Here is a 12,217-nt window from a genome sequence, read left to right as displayed (position 1 = left end):
CCCCTGTGTCTATGGGGCATCCCACTTCCGCCACCCCGTGTCTATGGGGCATCCCACTTCCGCCACCCCGTGTCTATGGGGTATCCCAGTTCCGCCATCCCCTGTGTCTATGGGGCATCCCACTTCCGCCACCCCGTGTCTATGGGGTATCCCAGTTCCGCCATCCCCTGTGTCTATGGGGATCCCACTTCCACCACCCCGTGTCTGGATATTCCAGTTCCGCCACCCCCTGTGTCTGTGGGGATCCCAGTTCCACCATCCCCTGTGCCTATGGAATATCCCAGTTCCGCCATCCCGTGTCTATGGGGTATCCCAGTTGCGTCATCCCCTGTGTCTATAGGATATTCTAGCTCTGTCATCCCGTGTCTGTGGGGTATCCCATTCCCGCCATCCTCTGGGTCCATGGAATATTCCACTTCCGTCATCTCCTGGGACTGTGGGGTATCCCAGTTCCGCCATCCCCTGTGTCTGTGGGGTATTCCAGGAGGGATATTCCAGTTCTGTCATCCCCTATGTCCTTGAGAACCAGGATTCTCCGTGGTGCAGAAGGAAAGTGCAGATGTCACAAAGGAAAGGCTAAATAAAAACCTTAGTCCTGAATTTCTATGGGAAGTATCAGTGTGAACTCAATAATTTTATCTTAAAAAAAAAAAGACTATTTCCAGATTTTGCTCTAGAAACATTGTTTCCCGTAGAGAGAAACCAGGGCTTCCTGGAGGGGTGGTGCTGCAGGTGGGGCAGGAAGCGTAGAGTTAGAGCCTGGGGCGTAGGGGATCTGGAGTGGAGGACCGCCCCCCAGCCCATGCCCTCGGGACCTCAGCTGAGTCCTTCAGTGAGAGGAGGACAGTGATAGTGTTAGCCATGGATTAAATGTGGTAATCCACGGAACACATTTAGCCCAGGGCCAGGCGTCTGGGGACTCTGCCCTCCCCCAAGGGTAACTGCTGCCACCATCAGAGTGGCCCGGCTCTCATTGTTTATTTTTTTAATTGAATGAGAGCTCTCGTGCTCCTCACTGTGCTCTTCTCTTTCTGGGAATTCGTTGAATCCTTTTAAAGATGGTGCTGTGAGGTGGAGAAAGCTGTTAGCCTCATCGCTCCTGTGAGGGTGAGACTTCGGCTTCGGTTTCGGCTTTGGCTTCGGCTTCGGCTGTGGCTGCGGCTGCGGCAAGTGGAGTGGCCCATCTTGGCCCATGCGCGGTGCAGACGCAGCCTCTTGTCAGAACCAGTCTGTGCCCGTGAAGCGCGGTTTTCTGGGCGTTACTGAGATGCAGCACGGGAAGGTTTGCGCAGAGCCCAGGAATCTGCAAGATGTAAAAGAGCCCTGCCTTTTAAGTAATTAAACCCTGTCCATTTAACAGTGCTTAACTCGTACTTAGAAAAAGTAGTGCAGAGATGCCTGTAGAGAAGCCAGATCGCCTACGGCCTAAAGCAGAAAACAGCTCCCACCTCCTGCCCTCCCCACTCCCAGTTTGCCTCTAGAGGAAGGAGCCCCTCCATGCACTCTTTGGGGTTCTCCTTGGTTCTAGGTAAAGAGCTCATGCAATTGCTTTGCTAGTTGCAAATCTAATGGGAGGTGAGGACATGGCTCCCACATCCTCTCCCCACTCTCCACGCGCTGCACTTTCCATGCACTGCACTCTCCACGCACTCCACGCCCGCCCCAGTGCCCCCGTCTTAGCTGCCACGGTGTCACAAGTTTTGTGTTCAGAATTCATGTCTTCATGACTGTAAATGCTATTCATAGCTGAGTCACAGGGAGCATTGCTATACTTTCTTTCTTCCCAACTTCAAAAACAAAGCAGTTATTTTAATTAAAGGCATAGAAGCACTTGTAAGGTTCAGATAGTATGGCTCGGTTTACGGTGACAAGCAAATCTCTTTCCTAACCGTCCCTTTCTGTCCCCTTCAGTCACACTGCCTCAGGGCAAATAGCTTCTGATGTTTGTTTTTAATTCTCTCTACATCTTTAAGTAATGTGCTTATAACATTTTTTGATTTATGTTGACAACGCAGTGGGCTCCATGCCATCTCTCCAGAAGGTTCCCCCCTTCCTGACTTCACCTGGAGTTTTTGCTTCTGCCGCAGGTGATTCAAGAGTCATATTCGAATACAGTCTGCCTTGGAATAGTGATTCTCACACTGGAGCTGGCATCAGAATCACCTGGGGGGCTTGCTGAAGCACAGGCCCTGGCCCGGCACTTTCTCATATAGTGGGTCTGGAGGAAGGCCTGAGCATAAGCGTTTTTGTTTTGTTTTGAGATGGAGTCTTGCTCTGTCGCCCAGGCTGGAGTACAGTAGTGTGATCTTGGCTCACTGCAACCTCTGCCTCCCGGGTTCAAGCCATTCTCCTGCCTCAGCCTTCCAAGTAGCTGGGACTACAGGCATGCGCCACCACGCCCGGCTAATTTTTGTGTTTTTAGTAGAGATGGGGTTTCGCCATGTTGGCCAGGGTAGTCTTGAACTCCTGACCTCAAGTGATCTGCCCACCTCGGCCTCCTGAAGTGCTGGGATTACAGGCGTGAGCCACCGCTCCTGGCCGTGCATATGTTTTTAATATGTTCTCTGTGGTGCCGATGCTACTCGTCGCAGGATCCCACTTTGTGGAGCAGTCTCTCAGCCTGTAGGGTGTGCTGCATGTGGGGTGGGGGATTTAGCGGTGGGCGGCCGCAGTTAGCGGTAGATGGCTGTTTCTTGGACCCAGACTACTAATGCACTTCTGGGCATTGCCACTTTGCAATCGTGTAGCTGTGGGCCGTGACTCGACTCCCTAGTGCCTCAGTTTCTCCCTTGTAAAGGCTCAGTTTTGTGCTCCCAGCTTATGAGGACCTGACGCTGAAGTGTGTAGCGCAGGGAGGCGTCATGGCCCTTCCTTGCGTGTTTGCCAGCATGGCGTCCGGGAGGGTGTTTGGGCTCTGTGTGCTGGGCACCACCGTGCCAGGTGTTGGGATAGAGACTTAGGAGCTTACAGTCTAGTAAGGTCAGGAGTGAGAACGTTGTAATTGTGATTCATGCTTTGAAAAAACCCTGTGGGGTGCACCTGAGGTGTCCACGGGGGTCAGAGATGCACCTGCTGAGGCCCTCCCACCTGATTCTGTTGCTCTGGACCAGGCCCCAAGGGAGAGCAAATGTAGACGCTGCACGTGGATCCTTCTCAGGAGTGAATGAGCTGGGGAGGAGGCAAGCCCATTCCTCCTGGGAGAGCCCCCAGGGGCAGGCCTGGTGCAGATGCGTGAAAGGCCTCGTTGGCCGCCGGAAGGGCGTCCTCAGTGTAAAGATGTGCCAAAGCGCTGTGTGCCCGAATTGTCCTCACTGAGCAGACAGGAGCCCCCACACCAGGGGCTGACCAGAGCCTCTGTAATGTAGGCGGTGTTAAGCCAGGTTTTACCCCCAGGTTCGGAGGCGGGTTTTTCATGCTCGTCTCCAGTCCCATTACCTGTCTGCTTCCCCCTGCCCACCCTGTCTGCAGCCAAGATTGTCTTCCTGGAGCCCGAATGTGACACCGTCACTCCCTGGCGGGCACGTCTGCAGGGTCCCAAACCCACTCCCTGGCTCAGGTCCAGGTGTCCAGGGCTGCATTCAAGCCCTGCGGCCTCTCTGCCTAGTGGAGCCTTTGCCCGTGAGCCTTCCTCATCCTCTGCCCCCGGCGTCCAGGCTGGTGTTTTGGGTTTCAGGGGTCCTTTCCTGGGAGCCTTCCGTGGATCCCGCCCCTCGCCCATGCCTCTTATGTTGACTGGTTGTTCACAGCCCAGGCCTTCTGTGTCTGGGGCATTGTTCTAGAGGTTGGGGGTAAACGGAGGCTCTTCACTCTCACAGAGCTGAGGTCTTAGCTGGGGAGAGGGGTAATAAATACTTAGTAAAATGCAGGGAGTGATGCGCACTCTGAGGACACCAGGGCAGGTCCTGCGCCAGGGGGAGCCTGGAAAGGCTCCCTGGTGAGCGAGGCACCCGAGGCCGGCGTAGCAGCCGAGGCAGGCGTGGAGCCCTTGTCTCTCTTGACTCACCTCCCCCTCCCCTCTTGCCTTCCAGTGGACATCCTCATCATGGATGATGACGACGTTCCCAGCTGGCCTCCCACCAAGCTGTCCCCGCCCCAGTCTGCGCCCCCAGCCGGCCCCCCTCCCCGGCCGCGGCCGCCCGCGCCCTACATCTGCAACGAGTGTGGCAAGAGCTTTAGCCACTGGTCCAAGCTGACGCGGCACCAGCGCACGCACACCGGCGAGCGGCCCAACGCCTGTGCCGACTGCGGCAAGACCTTCTCGCAGAGCTCGCACCTGGTGCAGCACCGGCGCATCCACACGGGCGAGAAGCCCTACGCCTGCCTGGAGTGCGGCAAGCGCTTCAGCTGGAGCTCCAACCTCATGCAGCACCAGCGCATCCACACGGGCGAGAAGCCCTACACCTGCCCCGACTGCGGCCGCAGCTTCACTCAGAGCAAGAGTCTAGCCAAGCACCGGCGCTCGCACAGCGGCCTCAAGCCCTTCGTGTGCCCGCGCTGCGGCCGCGGCTTCAGCCAGCCCAAGAGCCTCGCGCGTCACCTGCGGCTGCACCCGGAGCTGTCGGGGCCCGGCGTGGCGGCCAAGGTGCTGGCGGCCAGCGTCCGGCGGGCCAAGGGGCCCGAAGAGGCGGTGGCGGCGGACGGCGAGATCGCCATCCCGGTGGGCGATGGCGAGGGCATCATCGTGGTGGGCGCGCCGGGCGAGGGGGCCGCGGCCGCGGCAGCCATGGCGGGCGCGGGGGCCAAGGCCGCGGGGCCTCGGTCGCGGCGCGCCCCGGCCCCCAAGCCGTACGTGTGTCTGGAGTGCGGGAAGGGCTTCGGGCACGGGGCCGGGCTCCTGGCGCACCAGCGGGCCCAGCACGGGGACGGGCTCGGGGCGGCGGGGGGTGAGGAGCCGGCCCACATCTGCGTGGAGTGCGGGGAGGGCTTTGTGCAGGGCGCCGCGCTCCGGAGACACAAGAAGATCCACGCGGTGGGCGCGCCCTCGGTCTGCAGCAGCTGCGGACAGAGCTACTACCGGGCTGGCGGGGAGGAGGAGGAGGATGACGAGGCCGCGGGCGGGCGGTGCCCCGAGTGCCGCGCTGGGGAGGGCCGGTAGGGGCGGGGCCCGAGGGGGGGCAGGGCCCCTCGGGCTTGGCGGGAACGACGACGTGCAAGACCAAGAGACCCAGGGAGAAGCGGACGGGGTGCGATGGACCCCGCGGTGTCCCAGGCTCCCCGCCCTCCTCTGCCCCCGCGCCGTGCACTGGGGGGTATTAGGGCCAGTTCACTTCTCCGCCTCAAGACGCTGCTTCCCTCAGCCTGGCCTGCCCTTCCTAGGTTATCGGCCTGCGAGCCAGAGACGGACGATGGAGAGAAGTGTAGGGGCCGAGCGGCGCCCAGGCCTCAAGCGGAAGGCCATTTTCCCTCCTCTTCCTCAGTTGTCCGGGGTGGGGGTGGGGGTGCTGCGAGGAATGGAGAAACCAGGCCCTTTGCGTTTAGAGGGTCCCAGAGAGGGAAGGGAAATAGGGGCCCCTTTCTTAGAATTTTCTTTTAATCAGCCCACCTTTTGACTCCCCGCCCGCCCCAATCCATTATTTTTTTTCTGCCTTCCGGGTCCCATCCGTTCTTAGAGCTCGAGTCGTTCCTTCCCCTCCTGGATTCCGGGTAGCAGAGGCGGCCCCTGTGCCCAGCAAAGCCCCGCAGGAGGCGGGTGCTCGTTTGTCCCAGGCCTGGGCGTGGTGGAGGAAGGGGTGCTAGAATAATAAATGGCACTATCCAAACGTCCCCCTCTGCGTGGTTCTTGAGTCCGGGAGGGAGAAGGGCAAGAGGGGTAAACGGAGGGGCAGCAGCAGAGTGTCAGCCGCGCCCCGGGAGTGGCCCGTTGGGTCACCCACGGAGAGTGCTGGGCAGGGCGGCCTGTCCCTGGATATCCTCACTGCGGTGCGGGCGCTCACAGGGCCTGGGAGCCCCTTGTAGATGGGGCAGGGCGGACTGGTCGGGGCCAGGCCTGCCCGCCACAGTGGAAGGAGCCCCACGGCCTCAGCCACCCTCTCACAGGGGCGGCTGGCTTCCTCCACTTCTATCGTGGGGCTCCCGCCCCTAACCCCAAAAGCATCCTCCTCCTGCCTCCAGCTTCTGGGGAGACACCGCCTGCAAAGGGCGCACATCTCCCTGCCTGGGCCGTTCACGGGGCTGGTCCCGTGGTTGCGTCTCCCTGCGGAGGAGGCTGGGAGATGAGGTCCCGGCGGCTGCTGCTTGAGGGACAGGACCCCCCCGCCCCCCACGGGACTCCTCCCGGAGGGTGCGCTCAGCTGTCTCTGCTGCAGGGGCCAGGCGCTTGGTCCCATAGAGCCGCTGCAGCCGCCCTGCCAGGTGAGCCCTGTTGTTCATGATCAGAAGGGGGTTCGACCCTGGTGACTGGTTTCCTGGACCCACAGCCCAGATCCTGAGGACCATGTTCCTGGGGCCTTGGGAGGCCGCAGTGAGGGTCCCAAAGGGGTATTTTCAACCTGGCTGAAGGCTGCGATTGCTCAGGAGCGATTGGAGGCGGCAAGCTGCAGGCGCCTTTGACTTGGGGGTTTCATAGTAGAGGGGGACTTGAAGGAGAAATTAGGATTTCCAGTTAGAACCCTTAATCTGCCCTTTCACACCCTGATGTGCTTGAGCAGGGTCCTGGGGCCTCATCTGGAGGCTGGGGGTTTAGAAACCAGGGCCACTGATGGTCTACAGATCCTGGAGGATTTGTTAGAGGACTAGGGAGTGATTGTGAGTCAGAAAAGCATGTTCTCAAGTGGCCACTGCCTTGCTTAGATAATTGGTATTGCATGTCAGTTTATTTTGAAATTTCAGGTCACTCGAAAGGAGGGGGTGAACCTTGGCGGTTCAGAGTGGGCTGGGTTAGCAAAGACTGAGGAAGCATTGCTCAGTGCTCCTTAGGGTCCTTTTGTGGAGCCCTGGCCTTGGGCGCTTCTGGAGGCCTGGGAGGATGGGAGGTGCCCTGTCTGGTAGCATTGGCAGCTCGGTGCCCTGTAAGGTGGGCACACTGAGTCGAGTCTCGGGCCAGCCTCCTCCTCTACCTGCCCCAGGATATGGTGGCAGGAGCTGCTGACACCTACAGCAAGAAAGATTCAGGGCCAGTTTGCACCCTGCCCCTTAAGGCTGTGTGACCCTGGGCAAGTGGACTAACCTCTCTGACCCTTGCCTGCCTGCCTTGTGTGACTGTGTGTGTGGAGGGGGGATCCCCAAGCCATGTGTTAACTCACTGGAGCTGCCCTCCCAGGTGTGAGCAAAGATGCAGGGGCGAGGAGCCAGGTTCAAATCCCAGCTCTGCACTACTCGTCCCCCTTTATAATACAGAACTCAGCGAGCTCACATGACCACCGTGACATCAGCCTGCACCAGACCCAGCACCTGACCTGTGCTTTGGTGTCACACGCCGTCCGTTACCGATTCATGCACTCAGGTAGTCACTGCCCACCCCTCACTCACTCCACAAATGTGTTTTGGGCAGCAGCCCCGTGCCCAGTGGGCGCGGCATGGGTCTCAGGTAAAGAAAGGAACACTAGTTCTTGTGGCACTTGTCGTCAGCCCTGTACTGCACCTGTGTTGGAGCTGCTCACCCATGGCAACGTGAGGCTGGGCGGCCACTCCATGCTCACGAACCCACCCTGGCAGTGACGGCAGAAGTTCCTTCGGCCCCCATTCCTCTCCTGCTCACTTTGGGGGAGGGCACGCACAGACTCGTTCATGCCCCTCACAGAGTCCAGTCCTCACAAAGGCCCTGTGTGGTCGGCATCATTCCTCGTCTGCTGCTGCCGAAGCTGGTACGAGGAGAGGAAGCAGTCTGCCCAGGCTACTGGTTTGTAAAGTGGTAGAACCTTAATCTGGATCTAAAGTCCTGACACCCATGCCTCCCACCTCCGGCCCCCTGCTGAGTTGATCCACTTAATCTTAGATGTTTATCGGGCACTTCTTTCCTGTGAGGGACTCTGCTAACCATGGGGGCACAGCAGTGACCTCAACAGGCACAAATCTCTGCTGTCATGGGGGCTGGGAGGGGACACACACAGCTAAGGGCTGAAGGGACAAAAAGAGGCTCCCAGGAGGCAGGAGGTAGAGGAGTCCTGGGCAGGGGGCAGGTGTGACAGGCAATACCAGGGGAGTGGAAAGGGACCCTCCACCCAGCTTACTCCCCAGCGTGAAGGCAGTGTTTATCTGGAAGTGATTTTATTCCATATATCCCCATTTCCCTAAGGGTAGCCTGGAGAGTGTAGGTTCCAGGGAATATTGATAAGATGTTTGGAGAAAACAGGATCTTGTGTTCAAGTAACCTGGGAAAATGCTGGATTCAAGTTTTTTTCTTTTTTTTGAGATGGAGTTTTGCTCTGTCACCTAGGCTGGAGTGCAGTGGTGCGATCTTGACTCACTGCAACCTCTGCCTCCTGGGTTCAAGCAATTCTGTCTCAGCCTCCCAAGTAGCTGGGATTACAGGCACCTGCCACCACACCCGGCTCATTTTTGTATTTTTAGTAGAGATGGGGTTTCACCATATTGGTCAGGCTTGCCTTGAACTCCTGACCTCAAGTAGTCCACCCACCTTGGCCTCCCAAAGTGCAGGGATTACAGGCGTGAGCCACTGCGCCCTGCCGGATTGAAGTTTTCTCATACACAAAACAGTACTTGGCAGGTGGAAGGTGCTGAGCCGAGATTTAGTTGACTGGATGAATTATAAAACTAGCCCTCCACACCCACCTGGCCCAGAGCTTTTCACTGTGGTTCTGTATACCCGGGTGGGGCTGGGGGCCAGGGCAGGGGTAGGTGATAACATGCAGCATTTTCTGAACTTGTTCTGTCAGAAAACCTTCATTTATAGAGCACACTGCAGGCCATCCTTAGAGAAGTGCATGCATGTGAATTGTGTGTCTCTCTGCATGTATGGTTGCATGTCTCTGTGTGGATAGTGTGTGTGTATCTTTGTGCATATGTATGTCTGTGTGCATGTGGGTATGTGTGTGTCTGTGGTATACATCCATCCATCCTTCCCCTCATATCTACCGCTCAAAGAGGCTGTGGGGTGGGGACGGAGTTGCCTCTGGCACCATTGATTTTGCCTCCTCTCCTGCCTTGATGGACAAGTCTATCCAGAAATTCCCTATCTTCTGGCGCCGGTCTTTCAGCACCATGGACAGAGATTCCCCCCCACCCCTCCACCCCCACAGCTGAGTCTGGAATGGCGGAGCTCAGTTTAATCCATACGCATTCCCTTTTCACGCCTCCCGATCACTTCAAAGAGGGTATTGTTCCCATTTTACAGATAAGGGAACAGAGGCTTTGGGGAGGTTAAACAGTCCTCCAGTCTCTCACAGCTGATAAGTAGTAGAGCTTAATAGTCAGAATCTAATGCCAACACTTAAATCAGTCTATCTGTACCTTATGGGATGCTTGTGAAGTGGGGTGGCCACTAGCCATGACAGCAAGTAGACTGTGGATGGACAGCCTCATTCAGGCTGGTGGGGACTCTAGCAGGGGGATTTGGATCAGCAATTGATATTTGGTCACAAATAAGATTTTTTTTTTTTTTTTTTAAAGTAATGGATACTTGGAGGAAGAGATTACTTACCAAATCTCAACTCCCAGATTCCTTATTCCTCTCCCTGCATTATCCCTTGAAATACTCAGTGAATCTACAAGTGGGTTTAAAACGTAAATTTATCAGGCTGGGCGCGGTGGCTCACGCCTGTAATCCCAGCACTTTGGGACGCCAAGGCAGGCAGATCTCCTAAGGTTGGGAGTTCGCGACCAGCCTGACCAACACGGAGAAACCCCATCTCTAATAAAAATGCAAAAAATTAGCTGGGTATGGTGGTACATGCCTCTAATCCCATCCACTCGGGAGGCTGAGGCAGGAGAATCGCTTGAACCTGGGAGGCAGAGGTTGCAGTGAGCTGAGATCGTACCATTGCACTCCAGCCTGGGCAACAAGAGCAAAACTCTGTCTCAATAAATAAATAAACACAAACAAACAAACGTGCTCCAGCCTGGGCAACAAGAGCGAAACTCCGTCTCAATAAATAAATAAAATAAATTTATCAAATGAAAGCATTCCTTGCATATTATTCTGCTCCTTGCGTATGTATCTCTATCATCATCATGTATCATGTATATATCGACTATACATCATCTACATATATTATCATTTATATACCAATCCATTGTCTTCTATTATTCCATCTATGAATCAATTATGTCATCTGTCATCTATATGTAGCTGTCATTTATGTATCAGTCATCTATTATCATTACACCACCTATCCATGTGTCTATCAATCATTTATAATCTATATATATGTATATCATGTATTACCTACTTACATAGATATGTTTCAATTTATCATCTACCTCCGTAGTACATATCTGTTATCTTCCTATCTTCACCATCTATTATCTCTCAATAATCTATTTGTGTACTATATCTGTTATCTGTCATCTATCTTTAGCTATCATTTATGTGTCTATCAACTATACCTATTTATGTATCTACCTATGATTGTTCCAGAGAGCCTTATCTACATTTATTTTAAAAAACACTTTCAAAGCGTTCCTTTGTGCAGATACAGTGTTTAATTCCTGACTGACGTGCAGTCTGTCTGTTTCTAGTCTGCTACTGTAGCAATGCAGCAGGAAGAATCCGACCAAATCCGACCCCACACCCTGTGCTGCTTGTCCTGACAGGAACTGCGGGATGAAGGGGAATGTGCGTTTGGATCCCAACAGATCCGGCTGTATCACCCTCCCCAGAGGTCAGACACTTATCATGTCCCCAAGAATGTATGAAATGACTGTCTCCTACCTACTCTCCGCAGTGAGGGCTTGGATATCGCTGATAGCTGGGACCCTGGGGAGCAAGGTGACGGTTTAATGTGCACCACTGTGTGCCGGGTACTTCATTAATACCTTGTTTAGACCGGGCACGGTGGCTCACGCCTGTAATCCCAGCACTTTGGGAGGCCAAGGCGGGCAGATCACCTGAGGTCAGGAGTTTGAGACCAGCCTGACCAACATGACGAAACCCCGTCTCTACTACAAATATGAAAATCAGCTGGGCGTAGTGGCGGGCGCCTGTAATCCCAGCTACTCGGGAGGCTGAGGCAGGAAATTGCTTCAATCCGGGAGGCACAGTTTGCAGTGATTCGAGATCGCACCACCACGCTCCGACCTGGGCAAAAGTGAGATTCCATTTCAAACAAAACAAAATGAAACAAAACAACCTCGTTTAACCCTGCACTCTACAGACGGGAAAGCAGGCTCAGAGGGAAGGGACTTATCCAGGACTTAAAACAAGACACAGCAAAGCTGGTTTCAGCCGCCTGGCTTTGCCCACACTGTTTAGACACGGCTGGGTGTCGCTAGTCACAGAGAAGCAAGCCGGCTCAGAGAAGTGAAGCCACTCGCTTCAGATCACACGCTCAGTAAATGAGGAACCCGACACAAACTCAGGACAGTCGGACCCCGCGCCGAGCTGCTTTGACAGCGCAGCCGCCTGGGGAGTCGCCCCCGACTAGGCCTCCGCTCCAGGCACTGGGGACGCAGCGGGGCGGACACACTAGTCCCTGCCCTTAGGGATACAGACCGCGGCCTTCAGACCAGGAAGTGAGCTGGGTGGCGGGTCCCCTTCCTCTCGCCCACGTCTGTCTGGATCTCACTCCCCTGGGACCCGCCTCCCCTACAGCTGCCTGTCACACCTGCCCATGCCCGGGACCTCCTCCATGTCTCACCCCCGGGGGTCTCTTTTTGTCTCTTCAGTCCTCATTTGTGTGTGTCCCCTCCCAGCCACTCCCACTCCCCGGGAGGGCAGAGACTGTGCCTGTCGAGGTCACCGCCGCGTCCCCTTGCTTAGCAGAGCCGCCGGCAGGAAGTGCGTGCCCGATAAACACGGGCGAGTCAGTGGACGGAGAGGCTGAGCCGCGAGGGAAGAGGGGAACTTCCAAGGGCAGTTCAGGAAGCGCGGTCCAGGCGGGGCCACGGCAGGGGAGAGGCCCTGTGGGGTGGGGCGCAAGGAGCACTCGTTCACGTGCAGCAATAGCCACAGATGCAAAGCGCCCCAGCTGGAAGGAAGTTGAGTGGGAAGGAGGCGGTTAGGGTAGGAAGGCGGGATGTGGCGCCCCCTAGTGACCATGTCACCGCCGTGGTCATCATCAGCACTGTTAGACCCAAGCCCCTCGAGCCCAGCCGCTCCCTA

The 12,217-nt window shown here is 56.1% G+C and overlaps 1 protein-coding gene across 3 annotated transcripts in view; it reads left to right on the top strand.

The window, feature by feature from the left end:
- Positions 1–5,763, top strand: part of ZNF787 (zinc finger protein 787) — a 33,103-nt gene extending 27,340 nt beyond the window's left edge. For all 3 annotated transcript variants that reach the window (XM_032171262.3, XM_058425738.1, XM_032171261.3), the window contains exon 3: positions 4,029–5,763. In XM_032171262.3, the coding sequence (XP_032027153.1) occupies positions 4,029–5,095 (1,067 nt within the window). In that variant the 3' untranslated portion in view covers positions 5,096–5,763. The remainder of the gene's footprint in view (positions 1–4,028) is intronic.
- Positions 5,764–12,217: the final 6,454 nt, after the last annotated feature.

This window comes from Hylobates moloch, unplaced genomic scaffold, assembly GCF_009828535.3.
Source record: "Hylobates moloch isolate HMO894 unplaced genomic scaffold, HMol_V3 SCAFFOLD_12, whole genome shotgun sequence".
Classification (NCBI taxonomy): domain Eukaryota; kingdom Metazoa; phylum Chordata; class Mammalia; order Primates; family Hylobatidae; genus Hylobates; species Hylobates moloch.
The sequence above is the reverse complement of the archived record's forward strand: the minus strand, read 5'-3'. Positions and strand labels throughout refer to the sequence as shown.